The 18,373-nt window shown below is 40.9% G+C and overlaps 1 protein-coding gene across 11 annotated transcripts in view; it reads left to right on the forward strand.

Annotated features, from left to right (window-relative positions):
- ATP8B4 (ATPase phospholipid transporting 8B4 (putative)) overlaps positions 1-18,373 on the forward strand; it is a 216,324-nt gene that overhangs the window by 49,338 nt on the left and 148,613 nt on the right. For all 11 annotated transcript variants that reach the window (XR_011528524.1, XM_070580607.1, XM_008534847.2 and 8 more), the window contains 2 exons: positions 11,794-11,907; positions 14,575-14,673. Coding sequence is in view for 10 of the 11 variants with exons in the window: in XM_070580607.1 (XP_070436708.1) it covers positions 11,794-11,907; positions 14,575-14,673 (213 nt within the window). In the remaining variant the exon portion in view is untranslated. The remainder of the gene's footprint in view (positions 1-11,793; positions 11,908-14,574; positions 14,674-18,373) is intronic.

Genomic DNA, 18,373 nt, shown 5'->3' on the forward strand with positions numbered 1-18,373 from the left:
TTTGAGGTTAGAAGCACAAATGGGCGGAACTTCTTCATAATGTTTTGCAGAGAAAGCATTGTTCAGACTTTTCTAGGTGAGAAAATAAGCTAAAGGAATGTTTGATTTTTTTCTTTATCTCTTGCTCTCTGATATGGGAAAGATAATAAACTGCATGAAGATGTGCTAAGAAAATGTGAAAAATCTACATTTATGCTAGTGCCTATCTTATTTTGGTAAAAGTAGTTGTCTAGGTTATGTACTGGAAATTACTGGTTTGTGTTGTGGATTATTAACAATTATATTAGCTCATGTTTTGTTTTGATAAATGGAATTGCTTTTCCCCCATGTTTTAGTATTTTGTATTTTTTTCCAATTGGGTTTATCAGCCTTGTATCGAGTAATTAGTAAGTGTTTATCACTTAGTTAAATATTTTAGAGACTTAAAGTATAAAGTAAGGTCATAGCTCTTCAGGAGTTTGCTGTCCCCTGGGGATTTTGAGATTCTTTTATATGCATAAATGAAATAACAGTATTAGACATTGTAAAATTAAGTATGGTAGGCAAATGTGTGAGATTAGACTTATAATTAGCATTTTTCACTGCATCTGGGTAAGGAAGACAATTTTCTAAAAAGAGGTGAATCCTTTTCTTAAAGTTGTTCATATTGGTAATACATGCCTTTTAAATGTCTCTCCTTTTTCTGTTCTGCCTCTTCCTCTTCCTTCTTCTTTACAATTAGTCCTGTCAAAATAGTTGTGTATGTCATGAGTAAGAGGGCACATGTTGAAAGTATTTTATGTTGCACTTTTGCAACAGAAACTTGGCATATTTCGATGGCATTTTTGGGAAACTGTGGGGCTTCTTCATAAATACAAAATCCAGTTTGAATTCAAGGTGTGGCTGGTGTAGATGCTATCAGCACTGTGCTGTGATAAGACCCTTCCTCAGTTACATGCTGATGGTAAGTGAAGTGCTTTCAGTTGAAGCTGTGTATGGATGGACTATGCCACACCTTCTGCCTTCCAGCTTTCCTCCCCATATCTTCCTTACCAAGGCTACTGAGTTGCCTGATGCTTTCCTGTTTCCAAGATCTTTCCCATCAGGAAGGAAATCCTCCTCACATTGAAGTGTTAGGAATTAATGTGTTATCCTCCCTTGGGTATTTGAGTTATAACGGAGGACAGAAGCCAGAGAACAGTGTTTGACACAAAGAGCTGGCCTGGAATTGATGCATCTGTAGTTGCCTTCGTTCCCTACCCATGTCTAGCCCATTGCCAGCTCTATAATTTTTGGGGAGAGGGCTTCTCTGAATCATTGCTATAGTTGACTTCTTATTTGTTCATTTATTCTTGCATTTATTTAACAACCACAACTGTTTAATTAAAAGTGAAAAAGTATTATTACAAGATAAATTATGAAGAACAGCGATTACTGAGGAATTGCCGTGCACCTGATGCAGGGGTGAGGTACATAGAGGTGGACAGGACTCATTGGTACCTGCCTTCAAGGAGCTAAGCCACAGTCCAGGAGGGGCTTTTCTTCAAGTCTGGAGTCAGAAAACTTCCTAGAAGCCCAGGGGGTGCCATAGACCGTGATTCTGGCTTGGCCTATGCACATGTTTTCAGATTTCCTGGGTGTCACTTTCCTTACTGAGAGTCTAGGCAAATCATTTCACCGGGAAGGACTATTGTGGGAAGAGAGCATCTAAAATGGGTTTGAAATGCTTTGTCGTTATAATATAAACAATAACCATTTTGGGAAAACCAGTTTCTCAAAAAGGTGTCAGACCACATGCTACAATCAGACCCCCTAGGTTTTGCCTCCTCCACCTGCTTCAAATCTCTTGTCCCATTTCTAGTGCCACTTGTGACTCTCAGTGGGAGGGACACAGAGCACAGTCTTCTATTCTCATGAAATGCCTCCCGATTCTTTTCTGCCAAATGCACCAACCTCTCTGGCTTCTTCCTCCTGAAAACCGACACACTTGCAGAGGAGTCTGGATGAACTTTGTTTTGGAACGCTTATTCCGGCTGGAGGGAATCAGGAGGAGGGATGTGGACGAGGCATGCGCTGGGAAGAGGGATATAATGGAAGTGGGATGAGGTGGTGGAGAAGGTGTGGGCGCTGCAGCCAGGAGCCCCTCATTCATTCATTCATTTATTCACTCAGGTAACAGGGGAAAGGATCTGGTCTGCTTTGTTACAAAGCAGCTTGGGGCACTGTTTTGCAATTCCTAGCTGGCCTCCCCACTGATACTCGGGTGGGTCATTAACTATTAAACAAATGAATGCCCACTGTAGCTTGCCGTGGAGTCTGGTACTTAGAAGTGTTCCTGTGAGAAGCAGCTTAGTTGCAAATCAGTTCAGCAACTTAGAGCATCTGTCCAGTGAGTTTGGACTGGAGACTCACATCTGAAGCCACTGCATTTTCCCTGTTCACATCGTGGGGCTCTTGCCTTCTCAGCACTCGTATGAGTTTCTTCTCGAATCTCTGGTCAGCTCCTACAGAAGACAACTGCCTACTTGTACTTTTTTGGGAGCCCCATTGCCAGTTTCCTGAAGCGAATTTAGAGTACACTTTTTTTTTTTTAACTCAGACTATCCTAAGCAAAAGTTCCAAATTTGGTGAAAATTCATTAAACCCTCTATGTACGAGGTGATCACAGAAAATAAAAGATTGACATTTCCATTTATTTATAAATTATTTTTATTGCTGTTATGTTTTAATGACAGAGGATGCTTTTTTTCTTTTTGAGGAAGATTAGCCCTGAGCTAAAATCTGCTGCCAATCCTCTTCTTTTTGTTGAGGAAGACTGGCCCTGAGCTAACATCAGTCCTCATCTTCCTCTGTTTTATGTGGGACTCCTGCCACAGCGTAGCCTGATAAGCGGTGCGTAGGTCTGTACCTGGGATCTGAACCAGTGAACCCCAGGCCACCAAAGCGGAATGTGCAAAGTTAACCGCTTCACCACTCGGCTGGCCCCATAGATGCTTTTGAAGCCTCTCTCTTCCCCTACTCCAGGGGAAGAATTTTTCTTTCCCTTTTTCCCAACCAGATCTTTGTTCTTCCCTGTCGATACTTCTAACTCCCAAACAAAAACCACTTAAACATAATCACAAAGCCAAGTGGTGTGGATTTGTCTAAACTTAGATTTATCGCCCCAGCCTGGATGAGAATGGGCTGGAGACCAGGGGAGGCTAGGAATGTTGCAGGAGGACACCGCCAGGAGTTTGCTGGGGGTCCCAGTTGCCCCAGCACCCTGCAGAGGAGGGGAACTCATCGCTGCACACACTTCTCATCTGATCCCTAGGGATTCAGGAGAAAATTGCATAGTTACCCCAGAGCTGGTGTTATTTGTGTAGAGCCCTAGTGTAAGAGGTACAGTCCTAGGAAGGATTAGACTGTTTGTAGTGTGTTATAATAACCCCTTGGCCCTTTGGGAAATTCTTTATTTGTGCCTTTCCTCATTAACCGGACTTTTCCATTGTGCCTTTGTTATTATCATAAATGTGGAGGTCCTGCCTGAAATTTGGCCTCGTTCCCAGACTGTACAACATGGTCTAATTTTTAGTCTTAATAAACAAAGCAGCTCGTATGCACGAAGTTGTCCAAAGATGCCCTTGTAGTTCAGGAAACAGGACTGAGCAGGCCAGACTCGCATCAACTCAAAGAAATGGCCACTCTGGTTGTCCAAGGTCTCTGAAACCCTAGAGTGAGACGGGCCAGTGGACCAAGGCTGAGGGCCTGCACCCCAGCAGATGGCAGATCTACAGGGCGGAGGCGCAGAAGAGCTTCGGCAAAGCAGAAATAGAAGGCAAACAACTCATTAGGGATGCCCCATGAAGGGCCCTCGGAAACACAACCTTCCATTTCTTTTCTGTTCTTTTTTGTAAGTCTTCCTTTTATTTCACCTCTTATCTCTCTGGAGGAGGCATATGCTAGGTCTCTCTCTTTATGATTTTAGGGATATTTTCAGCCCTTTTTCAGATGTCACAAAATAAAAGTTAACATTTTACCTGGAGCTATTCAAAAGTCTTTGTAAGTTTTATGCATCTAAACACCCCGGAGAAAAAAAAATTAGTGTGATTAAATTAATCTCAGAGGGAAATTTAATTTGTTCCCTTGATAATTGTCCAAAATGAGTTCTTTGTAGATAAATTACTATTCATAGGCCATTTACTTGCTCTAGAACAGCTAACCCAAGGCCAGAGGGTGGAAAACAGAACATTTCTGACGCTGTCAGGCAGATTGGCCTGGGGGGAGACTGAAGCCTGAAACCTTGCCTGGCTTCTGCCTGTGTTCCTGAGGTCTAGACGGCAAATGAAACTCCCTTGACAAACCCTGTGGACGCTCTCTCTAGATCGAAAGGGCTGAAAATGACTGCTCAGGCTGATGGAGTTAGCGCGTGCCCTTCACTCTGCTCTGGTTTAGAGAGGTCTTCACCAGATGAAGAATGTTCTCTGAGGGTCAGTGAGTTAGTTCACCAGGAGGCAATCTAGGGACTCCTTGTTTCTGACTTATTTCCTGGGAAACACATACCATTCGGGAGAGCACAGGACTCTGTGAAACATGGCTTTTATGGGTCACCCTTGCAACTGCTCTAAGCCTGTTTCCTCCTCTGTAGATTGGTGCTGAAATAGTCACAGCTCATTGGATTTTTTGAAGACTGCCTGAGATGATGTATGTATAGTGCTCAGCATAGTGCTTGGCATATGTAAGGAGACCATACATGTTAGTGGGTGTCATTGTATGGCACAGAGACACTGTTACGCACAAAGTCTCCTTCTCCATTCTGTGCCCAAGTCTTGGTGACGCATGGGGCACGCTCATTTCCTTGACCATAACAATGTTTAGTCTGGCAGTCCCAAACTTTTTGAGTATGTTTCTTACTTGCAAAAAGAAAACCTTCCCATATATATATATATAAAATATGTTATATATATTTATGTTTGTATTTATGTAAGTGTATGCATGTATATGTACATATATGCGTGTATGTGTATGTGTGTACACATGTGTAGTAAAGACAATCTGCGGATTAAACATTACTAACCTTAACTTTTAACTTTTTGTTGAAATATATATGGAAGTTCTTATCTTTTTTCCTGATAGCCTGAAAGACTGTTTTGGACATTCCTAGGGGACAGGTGCCCCTGCGGTCTCATCAGGTGGGGTAACCTTGAGGTTGCATTACCCGGGAAAGTCTAACAAGCAGGCTTCTTAAGGGAGTCTTGGCCGGCAAGGTGCTCCTGCTCTGTTGCTCACTGTTTTCTTCAGAGCACTGATCACGTACTTAAATTGTGTCATTAGTTTACAAGTTGCTAGTCTGCTCATTCCTGCCTCTCTCCCCAAGCTAAAATGCAAACATGCTCCAGAAGGGTAGGGCCTTTGTTTAGTCCCATCCATTGTCCTGGCTCGATGACAGTGTCTGACGCATAGAAGGCCCTTAGATGAATGAATGGATGAACGTTGGGGCAAGTGTGCCCTCTGTTCTTTCCCTCCCCACAAATGTTCTTGTTCATGGAGGGGAGCCCAGGCTTAGGAGGATGTAACGATAATGGTGGTGGTACTGGTGATGATGATGAGGTTGTAGCCAGCGTTTGTTGACGGCTCTCTGTAAAGTCTCTTCTGTGGGTTGACCCTCCCTCAATGATGTTCATAGGAGCGCTGTCATCTCTCCATTCCTCCCAACCCTGCACGCTGTGGACCCCTCACTGGGCATCATTTGACTAGTACTGAGGAGTTGCGGTTCTGCTCGTATCAGTGAGGCGCCAGACGCCCAATCTCCAGGCCCATTTGCCCCATACATGCATTCTTCTGGGATCTTTGCATAAACATGGGTGTTTCACATATTTCCTGAGTGGTGCAAATGACTTTAGGCCACTTCCTTTTTAACGCAAGTAGCCTGTGGACAGACTCTTTTTGGTTTTTATTTTATGGTTTAGAGATAATCTCTCCCTTAAAAGTCAGGACTATTTCTCTCTCTGGAATCCAGATTGTACCATAAAAAACTATATCTGCCTCCTCTTGTGGCAAGAAAAATAGGCTTTTTTCCCCTCAAGATCCTGACAGTTACTTTTTATAGCTGTCATGACATAAAAATGTTTCATCAAATGTGGGAAGATCTTTTGATAGTGCTGAAACTGTGGTACTCATTGCGAAAGCTCCTGGGGTTTGGCCTGTGGGCTTCACAGATGCAGGCAGTGTCCCCAGACAACCACTGAACGCCTTTCGGCTTAGCCTTCGATGACTCATCCTTTAAGGCAAATATAGAGATAAAAGTAAACTACTATATAAAAACGGAAACTGATCTTCTATGTATTATTAACGCTCTCACCTGGTGTTTGGTTGGGAGTAAAAGAAAAATCAACTCAAATTGACTTAGACAATAAAATAAATGGACAAATCATATAACTAAAAAGTCCAGAGATAGGGTAGCCTCAGGAAAGGCTTGGTCTATTTTCTTTCTCTGAGTTTCTTGGCCCTGCATATTCAGTGTGGAGTTTATTCTTGGCAGCCTCTACACTCAGGGTCCTGAGATGCTGTCAGTGATCCCTAGGGTTACTTGCTTCCAGGTTGGAATCCAGTATGTAAGAGAAAGCCTACATCTCCAGCAAATTCCCAGAATTGACATAGTGAGTATTGGTAAGACCTTACTCATATGACAGGTCATGTGCTAAGGCCTCAACTCAAAATTGTAAGTAGGAAGATGGGCCATGCAGTTGGTTTAGGTGGATCTGGACCTGACCCTGGAGTTACAGATGGGAGTTGAATCCATCCTGACGAACTAAGAAATTTGCATCACTGTTAGCTGAGGGGAAGGGGAAAGTAGTCAAATGTCTGTTGTATCTGGCATTAGAACAGAACTGGATTTGGAGCACCAAGGTTGGTTTTTGATATTGATTTTTTGTAGCTGATATGTCCTACACTCTCCAAATATTTGGGTTAGTTTCCTTTTCTGGTTGTGGTAGCCATTAGTGTTGCCTATCAGTGTTTCTGGCTTTCTGCCTTTTGGACACGTGGTGACTCTTTCTGGTCAATGAGTTGTGAGCATTTGGGTTGAAGCATTAACTTGTGGGTGTGAGACTCTTCAGAGCTTTCGCTTTCCCTGTGGTACTGAAATTGGAAGCATTTGAGATGGTGGCTGGTCCATTGTGAGTAATTATGATGAGCACAGCCTCCTTGCTGGCTCATGTTGGACAAGTGGTACAAGCAAGAAATAAACTCTTATTATGTTAAGTCAGAAGATTCTGAAGTTGTTTGTTACTGTGGCCTACCTAGTTTATCCTGCCTAGTACTGCATTTCCTAAATCCATTTGGATTATTTGGGGGTTGCTCACAAAAGTCCTATATTTGTATAATTCTTTCAACTTAGGAAAAATGCTTTCAGGTCTATAATATCATCTTATTGCCACAGTAGTCATATAAATATATAGATGAAAAATATTATTAGCTCCATTTTGCCAGGGGGAGAATTGGGGCAAACTCCTCAAGTTCTCTGTTTACTTGTTTAGCTGTGTTTGTTACTTTTTATTTGCTTGTTTTCTTAAGCAATATGATTACACAATAAAAATCTCATTATAAAAAGTATTGCTTCTCGTTTTATTAATATTTTATTTGATGGCCCACTTCTGAAGAATTTCACATTTTTTACTTTATTCTTTCTCTGCACCAAGTAGACAATGTTGAAAATGCAAAGGACTTTTGCTGCTTTGGTTGGAAAGCTAAGTGAAGGGAGTGGTTAGCTACCTATTTGCCTGCATTGAGCTTTGTTAGGGGCCAAGAGAATTACTCTTGAGGGGGACTGAAAGGGAAGACAAGGAAGCTGGAATGATACATCAGGCAATAGATAATGGGCTCCTACCGAGGGGGTTGACTCAAGAGCAAAGAGTAGATGTATAATATTTCCCTTGGTAAGAAAGTGGCAGCAGGCTCGCAATACAGAGTGGAGGAGAAAGCAAGGGCAGGTTACTCTGAAAGCAGAAGAGATATCTGCTTTGCAGGGAACTTGGGAAGCACAGTGGTGAAGAGTTGGGCTTTAGAAGCAGAATACCTGGATTCAAATCCTGGTTCCACCCCTTAGAAGCTGTGTAACCTCTCGTGAGCTACTTCATCTCTCTGCACTTTGGATTTCCCTTCTATAGGGTGCGGTTAGTAGTACCTGTTTCATAAGGATGCTGTGAGGATAAAATGTGCTATGAAATGTAAAGCTCTTAGAACAGTACACAGTCCTTGACATATTACAAGAGCTTGATAAATATTAGTTACTATTATTATTATTTGTTGTCACCGCTTTCGCCACCATCCTGGTCCAGGCCGCCCATCACCTCTCACCTGGATTAATTCAAAGACTTCCTGACATCTGTTCTTGTGTCAGCTCCAATTTCTTCTCCACCTGGTAGCTAGGTAGCCTTTTAAAATTAGAATCTCATCAAGATTACTTAAAACTTTACAATGAAGTCTAAAATCTTTAGTACAGTTTCCAAAGAACTTCTCTCTCTGGCCTCGGTTGGTGCTGACCTCTGTAGTCCAGACTCATGTTCCCTCTCTTAGATCCCTGTGTGTGCCATCTTCTGCCTACCTCAGAGCCTTTGTATTGATATATTTTAGAGGAGCAATGCTTTCCCTCATCCTGATGTTGCCTTTCAGGTGGAGGAGTCTCTGCTGGGGTGACAGTTCTCTCTCCACCCCTTTACTCACTCTGCCCAATGGGAGGTGGAGTCATTTACCTGATGTGTCAATCTTGGAGGAATTTCTGGGCCTCCTCAGCTCAGCTCTGCCCTCTTCCTCTTGGAAGTGAGCTTCCTTCTGGGAGTGGGTGGCCTCTGATGCTCCTCTAAGGGCAGGCTCTTTCCCACAACATGGGAGGCCTGCCTGGTCCAGGATTGCTAATGACTATGTGGCTAAGCCTACCTCATCAGGGGGTCAGTTAAACTCGCCCACCTGGCTAACAAATTAAAGCCATGACTTCCAGCCTGTCTTCTGTCAGCACTAATGATGCTATACGGATTCTCCAAATGTACTCCTTTCTCCTCCCCGCTCCTCCTCTTTCTGAATTGGGATATTTCTAGTAGTTCACGGTGCAAAAGTAGTGCTAAGAGGATAATGTTGAAGATCTTCTGTGCTGTAGTAAGGAATGATTTGTACTAAAATTTGACTGTAAGCCAATAGCCTGGCTCAATGAAATGGCTGAAAATTAATGTGCCTGATTTAAGGTCTTACCAATACTCACATTTTTGGACAGGGCCGTGGAAATGGAAACATTTTTTCCTTTCGAGTGAAAAACAAAGAAAGGTAAACGTGTCCAGAGATTCTCCAGGAGGGGGAGCCCTCGTTCCTTGTTCTCAGTCATAGCTGTGAGGGTTTGCACCATCTGTGACTAAGTCACAACAGAGCTAGTAGAACAAACAGGATGGTTGCTATACATCAAATTAAGCAAAATTGTCACAGTCCCCATTTGGCATTATCACTTTATCCCACACAATTGGCTCTTCACCTATATGGAATTCAATTTTGTGGGAGAGTTTCTTTCTAATTCCTGCCATGGTTTTGAATATCCCAGCAGAAGTTCTCTCTGTCTTTTTAGCAGGATACAGGCTTAACCTCTGTTTTGCTTTCAACTTTAGAAGGAAAATATGAAACAGAATTAAGAATATGTGATCCTTTAAGTTAACTGCTTTTTCTCCTTTGCTTTTCGTTTCCCAATTATTTTCTCCAAGTCTCTTTCTTAGAAAAACGTGCTGTGACCGACAGTTCTCACAGCCTTGCTTCCTAGCCCAGCTCTTGAGTAAATAACTCACTACAAAATAGTCATCATCAGCTCAGAGAACAGTTTTCAGCACATTACTGTGCATCAGACCAGCTAGGCTGGAACTCTTCTCTTGATATCTCTCTTATTCTTCCACAATGTGTTGCACAGAGCTGGACACATTGATTCCTGGTCAATGTTAAAAATGGCCATTTAACAGATGACCGTATATTTTTTAATTAGGCAGCAGTGATTACTAGGAGTCAGTGTAGGGTCACTTAAATCACACAGACTAACCTCAGTTTTAAAATATGAGTGGATGGAAGTTCCCTGGGCATGTCGATACTGAATTTCAACAAGACCTGTCACCCCAAATTTCTCATGCTATCTTGATGGATAAGATAGAGGTAAGCCTCATGGGAGTATAGTTCAGCGTATTTATAAAAGGTTAAATAAAACATATTTTGTATGTTTCATATAAACACCTGAACCTGGTATTTACATTAATCAGTAAAGCAATTTCTAGTAGTTTGCCATAATTTTATTTCTCTAATTCAAAAAGTTAGGGGCCATCCTGGTGGCACAGTGGTTAAGTGCACACATTCTGCTTTGGTGGCCCTGGGTTTGCCGGTTTGGATCCCAGGTGCGGACGTGGCACTGCTTGGCAAGCCATGCTGTGGCAGGCATCCCACATATAAAGCAGAGGAAGATGGGCACGGATGTTAGCTCAGGGCCAGGCTTCCTCAGCAATAAGAGGAGGACTGGCAGCAGATGTTAGCTCAGGGCTAATCTTCCTCAAAAAAAAAAAAAAAAAAAGAAAATTTTTTTTGATCTTTAGCCCTGTCTTTTTTAATGTATTGGTCTACAGCTTTGGAAGACTGTATAAAAGGCATGTGTTTGATATTTTTTGATGACACAAATTTGGGAGAAATATTTAATACTTTGGGATAGCACACTCAAGATTAAACTTTTTTATTAGGCTGGTATAATAGGAATACATGAAAAACCTTGTACAGCAATATTTAAAAAAATCAACTGTGAGTGTTTAGGAAAGGGAGACCTGATTTAATAATGATTTATGAAGACATGATCTAGAGATTTTAGTTCATCAAAACTTGATATGAATAAACACTGAGATCAATTGCCAAAATGCTGATGAAATTTTGAAGCATGTTAATACAATAGTCCAGAATGCAGTACATCAAAGTCTCTACTGCACCTGGACTGGTTGAACCAGATCTGCAATATGTGTTTGGTTCTGGGCACCATGTTTTAAGAGAGATGCAGAGAAGTTGGTATGGACCCAAAAGAGGTTGACCAGGAAGAAATGTCAATAAAACAAGTCATGGAGAATGGCTGAGGGTTTCAGAAATATCTGGATCAGAGTGGAGAAGATTTAGGGGAGGCCTATGAGTTGTCTTCAATTATTTGAAGGTTGTCAACGTGGAAGGGGTTTCGACTTGGGCTGGGTGGCCCCGGGGATGGAATTTTTAGCACATGGCAAAAACTTACAGGGAGGTAGATTTGAGTTTCTCATAATAAAGACCTTTCCATCAATTGCCATTCCTAAATGGAAAGAGGCTGCCTTTCAAGGTGGTCATTTTCCCATCAGAAGACTTTCAAAGGCAGGTCTAGGGGCCCCTTGTCAGAGTTATCTAGTGTCATGTTTTGGGAAGGTGGACCACTTGATCCCTGAAGTGCCTTCTCACCTCACTGGCCCCAGCACGAGCTCACTGTCTGCATACGGTAGGTGCCTAAGCAATATCTGCCAAATGAATGACTGCATAAGAGTAAAGAATCTCAGGGGCAGACTTTTGCACTTGTCACGTTTTTCAGTCATGCATGATTTTATGGCATTGAACAGTAATTTCACCTACTATCAGGAGCATGTCATCTTGGGAAAAATGAAGGCCTTGGGCCACACAGAGTATAAAATTTCCTAGATAACTGGCTTATCTTTCTTGCTCTGGCATAACTCATTCTCAGCCTTGAAAGTTTTAGAGCTATTTCCGATAATGAGCAATGCCTTGCCCCAAACTAATGTGATGCTATTTCTTTTTCAGGATAATCGTATCCACACATCCAAGTACAACATTCTCACCTTCTTGCCAATTAACTTATTTGAACAGTTCCAAAGAGTGGCAAATGCCTATTTCCTTTTCCTACTGATTTTACAGGTAATGTTTAGGTTGTATGTCTTCATCATTTGTTTGTTAAAAGAATTCATATAATTTGAAAAAGTAAGTTAATTTACTCAGCTAAATGTTCATGATTAGGTAAAACCATCCTTATCAGATTTTTAGTGTTATTATTGCTGTTTCTCTTCACAAATCTGGGAGGGTTAGGAATGGGTAAAAACTAGCACATTCATCATTTTAAACACTGAGGTCATTTTAAAAGGCAGCCTTGCACTTTATTTGAACCAAACCAGAGCCTAATAATTACTTTTCATAGCCTTCCTCCTTTTTTTTATCTCCCCCTGATGTTGTCAGTACGGGTATTGCCAGAGTTGAAGTGCAGAGTCTAGCTGAGCAGTAGTTTGTGGAACTTAATTCAGCAAACTTCATTTGCATCTGAAAACAATGCATATTTTACATGCATGTAAGTAAATGATGTATGCTGTATGTTATTTCACTGTAGAGTGAAAATTTTTAACAGTTTTAAGTGGTCAATTGGTAGTTGATAACATTTGTTTTTCCCCCCATTTGACTAAATTTGGACCTAAATGAAATTTCTGCTTTTACTGATATTTTAGGAAGGAAAAGACATAATCAAAGAATACACATATATATAAACAGCTCGTCAAAGAATACACATATATATAAACAGCTCGTGTTAGCCAGTTATTTACCTAGTGTTCACTTTAGAGTAATTTAACCAGACTAAACTGACAGATTCAGAATGTGCTTGGCTCTGTGCTAATTATAAGAGGTAAGAAGATGGATGAGATATGTGCAGTCTAGATTAATAGCTTGAGTACTGTTTTTTCTTTAATTGAATGATTATTTGTGTTAAAAATCTTTGGGTTTAATGGCAGAAACCTAAATTTGTTTAAGCAAAAGAGAATATATTCAAGGGTGTGTCTCATTTCATGTGTGACTGTATTCATGGGCAAACTATTTCAACAGGATGTGACCTCTCTTTCCTCAGTTTTCCACCATGTTGACCTGACTCTCAGGCAGGCCCTGTCCACCTGCTGGCCCCTGAAAGCTTTAGACTTTTATCCTCTTGGCTTCAACTCTAACATGAGAGAGAGAGCAAGGAGGAGGGAGAGACAGAGAGAGAGAAGAGAGGAGAGAGCATGAATTCCTTTTTCTGTTGCTCCAGCACGTTTTGGGATTAGGTCTGATTGGATTGTGCTGAGTTATAGCCCTGTCCATAAACCAATCACAGTGGCTCAAGAATTTGATGCAATGATTGTCTTGACCTAGACCCCATGCAAAAACCTGGAACCAGGATGCAATCAGTGCACCCCGATTACATGGACTGAAAGTAGAAGGGGCAAGGTAGTTCTCTAAGAAATAAGGGTACGGTTGAGAAGAACTACATATGAACAGGAAAAAAAAAAAGCCATGACTGTACACCTTACAATTTATTGAAGAGACTGTAGAATCTAAGATTTCTTTCCTTGTGAATTTGCTTTTGGTTTCTTCATATAACCATTTACATCATTTCAGAATTTTGAGCTCGTTTCTCTAATGGCTTTCTTGTTTATGATCCAAGGCTCTTGTTCACAGAATTTTTTATCTGAAAGGAACCTTTGAGGTGGTTTAGTCAAAGCTTCTTTCTTTTTTGATGAAGAAATTAGACTCAGAGAGATCCGGTGACGTGTGAAGCTTTTACTGTGAGTTAATAATAGAAGTAAGACTAGACTCCAGCCTTTTTGCCACCCAGCCCAATGTTTTTGTTGGTCCCTCAGAGGCTTTTGAGGTTTGTTTTTTAAATTTTAATCTTATGTGGAAACTATTTTATAAAATTGATTTAGTTTAGGGCTGTTTTGATGAGGCCTGATCTCCATACACTGACCCTCTCCACCCCACCTTTCCCTGTGTGATGGCCCTAAAGCAGCTCCAAACTGAACCCATTTGAAAACCACTTGTCTAAGAGAGTTGTGTCAACTGTCATGGCATCTCTCTCAGGCAGGTGGCTTTGAGGTACAGGCATAAGGCTTTGGAGTCAAATAGACCGAGGTTCAAATTTTAGCAGTGTATGTTCTTGGCCCAGTTGCTTGACCTCTCAGATACTTATTTATAAAATGGGAAAATGATATCCAGGACTGCAGCATTTCCTGACTCTGGGGCACCATTCACAATGTATTCTGATACAATATTTTGCACTAGTCATGCTATTTACATGGAATACAAATCCTATGGGTTTGTGCAAAACAACTCTGGTACAGAATCTAAATCAATAAACTTCTCTGAGGATCAGATGACACAATGCATGGAAAGTACTTGGCACAGTGTTTGGTGCAATGTAGACGCTCAGAGTCTCTCTTTGGGAACTGATGAAGAGTTGGTAAAATTGTTAAAAGTTGAGATGAGAAGCTGAGAAAAGACAGGCGACTTTTATCCTGGGTAAAGATCATCATCTGTGAAAGATTTCAAGAAGCTTTTTAACTGACTATAAAAATTTTATTTTTAAATGGTTCAGTGATTCTTTTATTCTATGTGTCCTCTAACTGAATGCAAACACTTAAATTATTGAAAGTTGTTCTACGTTATACAAATAACTGAATATAATCCCATTAATTTCTATCAAGTCTTATAAAATTAAACAACAAAATTTGGAAGATATATTTAGTAAATTTAAAAGCCCTAAACTATTTGAATTGTTTGTTTCAGTTGATTCCAGAAATCTCTTCCTTGACCTGGTTTACCACCATTGTGCCTTTGGTCCTGGTGATAACTATGACAGCTGTCAAAGATGCCACAGATGACTGTGTGAGTATTTGCTTTTGAGCATTCCTGAGTTCTCAATTTCGTTTGTGACCTCTCAAAACTAGAAAATAGAGATCCATTTTAAATTTTTGAATGATGCTCTTTTGGTCAATACCATATAAAACTCTTCTGCTATTTGTTTGATGATTAATACAGGTGTTATAAAACCAGAGCCTGTTTAAGATAAAAGCAAGAGGCTTTCAATAACTAGACTCACTTCCTCATTTTACATGTGAGGAAACTAAGGCTTATAAAGAACTAGTGATTTGCGAATGATAATGTAACCAATGAGTGAAAAGAGCAGAGTTACAAACCTTGCTTCCATTCAGTGATGTAATTATCCAATATCACATGTCTTTGTCTAAGTTTTGGGAGTTGGTAGATATTAAGCTCGCACATCCTCTGCTCATTATACCAGGAGTTACAAAAGCAAATAGCTTCAAAAATCAGGCAACTTAAGTGAAGTATAAGACAATAGAGAGTTTTGAAGTCTGCATAATCCAAATGAGGTTATTTAAATTTAAAGATTTAAAACACAGTCTTGGGCAAACCAAACATTCTAAGTCCAGACAAGTTATAGTCTCACTCTAGGTGACTGCATGTACCCTAGCCTCAATAACTATATACCAATAACTTACATGTTCATGCTCCCTGACTAGGCCTCTCCTCTGAACTTGTACCCATATTTCCTGTTGCCTTTTTTCTTTTGGTGAGGAGAATTGGCCCTGAGCTAACATCTGTTGCCAATCTTCCTCTTTTTGCTTGAGGAATAGTGGTCCTGAGCTAACATCTGTGCCAATCTTCCTCTATTTTATATGTGGGACGCTGCCACAGCATGGTTTGATGAGTGGTATGTAGGTCTTCACCTGGGATCTGAACCCACAAACCCCGTGTTGCTGAAGAGAAGCATATAAACTAACAACTATGCCACCAGGCTGGCGCCCCTGTTGTCTATTTTTAAACTGTCTGTGTCTTTAAAGTGGGTTTCTTGCAGACAGTATACAGTTAGGTAATGCTTTTTTATGAAATCTGAAAATCTCTCTTAATTAGAATGTTTAACCCATTTACACTGAATGTGATTATCATTATCATTAGATTTAAATCTATCATCTTGTTACTGCTTTCTAAATGCCCCATTGGTTCTTTGTTGCATCTTTTTCTACCTACTTTTAGATTTAATTGAGTATTTTTTGTGATTCCATTTTATCTTCATTTTTGGCTTAATAGGTATATATATGTGTATATATATATATTTTTTTGTGTGTGTGTGTGTGCGGTTGTTCTAGGGTTTAACTTAGCACAGTCTACCTGCGGCAATCTGGCTTTAGAGCACTGGCCCTTATTCCCTAGATCCCTCTGTGCTAAGCTATATGAGGGATGCAGAAATGAAACAGACACAGAACTCCAAGTTAAAAAAAAAGCTTAAAACCCAGTGGGGGAAGATGGGACATGTACATGAATAACAATAATATGAGATAAAAACGTTATAAGTCATAATAAAAAAACGAAGTGACTTGGTTCTGGTTGGCAGTGGAGGTGGAGTGTGAAAGGGAGAATTAAGGAAGGCTTCATGGAGAAGGTGGCAACCCAGCTCTACTGAGAGTGGTTGAGTATGGGAAAGCGAGTTGGGGAGATTTGTACTTATCAAGTTGGTTCTTATAATCCTCATAGTTGTTTTACGTATAATTTTCTGATAAATCAACAATTTGATGTGACTCATTTGAAAATTGTCTCTCACTATATAATTTGCCTTCATACACCATGTTTCTATGGGATGCATGGGATATAACTCTCTTCAATTTTAGTGAATTGCCTAATATATTTCATGGTGCACATTGTGACTATAACCTTTGATGCTAGATTTTTAACTAACACACAGGACCTATTCACACTGATGAATAACGTCCCTTTAAAGTGGTCAACTCGGGACGTTCCTGGAGTCCACCCATTCCTGTGAGGTTGCTATTGTTCAAGGTACTTTGGAGCTCCTCTTATAGAATTGCTCTCATGGTCAGTGTACAAGGTACAGAAGAAAGCCAATTTCATGACTTGTGTTCACCCAGCTTTGGAAACAAATGCCATTTCTCAGCCCATTAAAAAAACCAGCTTATTCACCCTATCTGCTTTCTAAGAGAGCCTTTCATATATTTCCCAACATAAGACACCCCTTCATGTCCTTTCTGAGGATAAATAGCTCCATCTTCAAAGAATAAATGAGATTTTAAAGAATGGGCTAGAAGCAGCAAAGGTAATTCGAGGAGAGGAAATTTCAACAATGATTTGAGTAATGATATCTTTGGAGTAAATATGTGATTTCTCCATACTATCTGATCTTTCAGGGAAATAGTACTCATTTAGATGCATGAGTTCCTACATATTGACTTTAAAGTTCTTATTCATTATAGTCACACTTCATAGAAGAATAAAATGGTAGAGTAGAAAGAGCATGGACTTTGGAGAAAGACATCTAACCCTACCATGTTCTGAAAGTGTGACATGAGGCAAACCGCTTCTTTGAACCTTATGTTGTTTGTATAATGTGGCCAATGACATCAGCACTGTCGGGAAGATAAAATGAGATGCTGTGTGTAAAGCACCTGGCATGGAGCCTGGCTCACAGCGGGCACACAATCAATGCTAGTCCTCTGCTCCCTTCCTGTCTGGGGCGGTTCCCTTCTAAGCCTTCATATCTATTTCTAGAGAAGAAATTGTCAAGAAGAGTCAGCCTGGGCCTGAGACTACCATTTCTAGTCCTTCCAGACTCTATCTGTTCCAATACCAAGACCCCTTGGAAAAGCCTGGGCAGAAGTGGAAGTGGCCCCAGCTTGAGGCCCAAAGAGTGGGCTGCTCAGCTTTTAGGGGGTAAACTGATTGATCCTTTTCTGTGATGCCCAGTTAGTCAGTGTAGGGGACTGTTTTCAGGTTAGACACAGATGTGACTAAATACCAGGTGTCCTTTGTCTCTACTGCAGTTAATGCTTGAATGTGCTTTTATTTTTGTAATAATATGTGCCAGTTCATCAACCAGATATCTTTATCAGTCAGGGTCTTGGCAGGAAACAGATGTCACCCTGAAATGGGGGAAGATTGGAGAAAGATTAATAATGAAGGGACCATTTACAAAGAGTGTAGGTGAGGAAAAACACATAGGGTAGCAACATGGGTGGCATTACTACTTCTAGGCTTGAAGGGGCAAAGGGAGGAAGCTATTACAGATTGGAGCTGTTCTTGAGTGTTGCTCGCAGCCGCTGGGGCTCTCTGTAGAGGAAGCAGCCACTGCTAACCAGCTCGAAGGAAGCCAGGGAAAAAAATTCCCCGTTTCACTTCCCTCTGGCCCTCTGCTCTTCTGCTAGTACCACCTGCTGGTCAAACCCAACCAGAAGCCAGAGGGCTAGGACAGTATATCTAGGTCAGCTTTCCTTGGCACAGGGAAGAGTGGGGAAGGATGGGGTGTAGATATGGAGGAGTCAACAGAGAATATCCAGCATCCCTGTCAAATTATGCCCTCAGACAAAATAATGTTTCCATTTCTATTTTTCTATTGGTGGGGAGAAGTTTGTTTGCATGCCAATGATAGGCTGACAATTTCCTCCTCGACCAGCATTATAAACTCCATGTTAACAAATGCTAAGTATTTTATTTTTCCTGGTAATATCCATTAACTAATACCTGGCCATCACTGTGAGTGTATGCACTGGTCATA

Source organism: Equus przewalskii, chromosome 1 (assembly GCF_037783145.1).
Source record: "Equus przewalskii isolate Varuska chromosome 1, EquPr2, whole genome shotgun sequence".
NCBI lineage: Eukaryota > Metazoa > Chordata > Mammalia > Perissodactyla > Equidae > Equus > Equus przewalskii.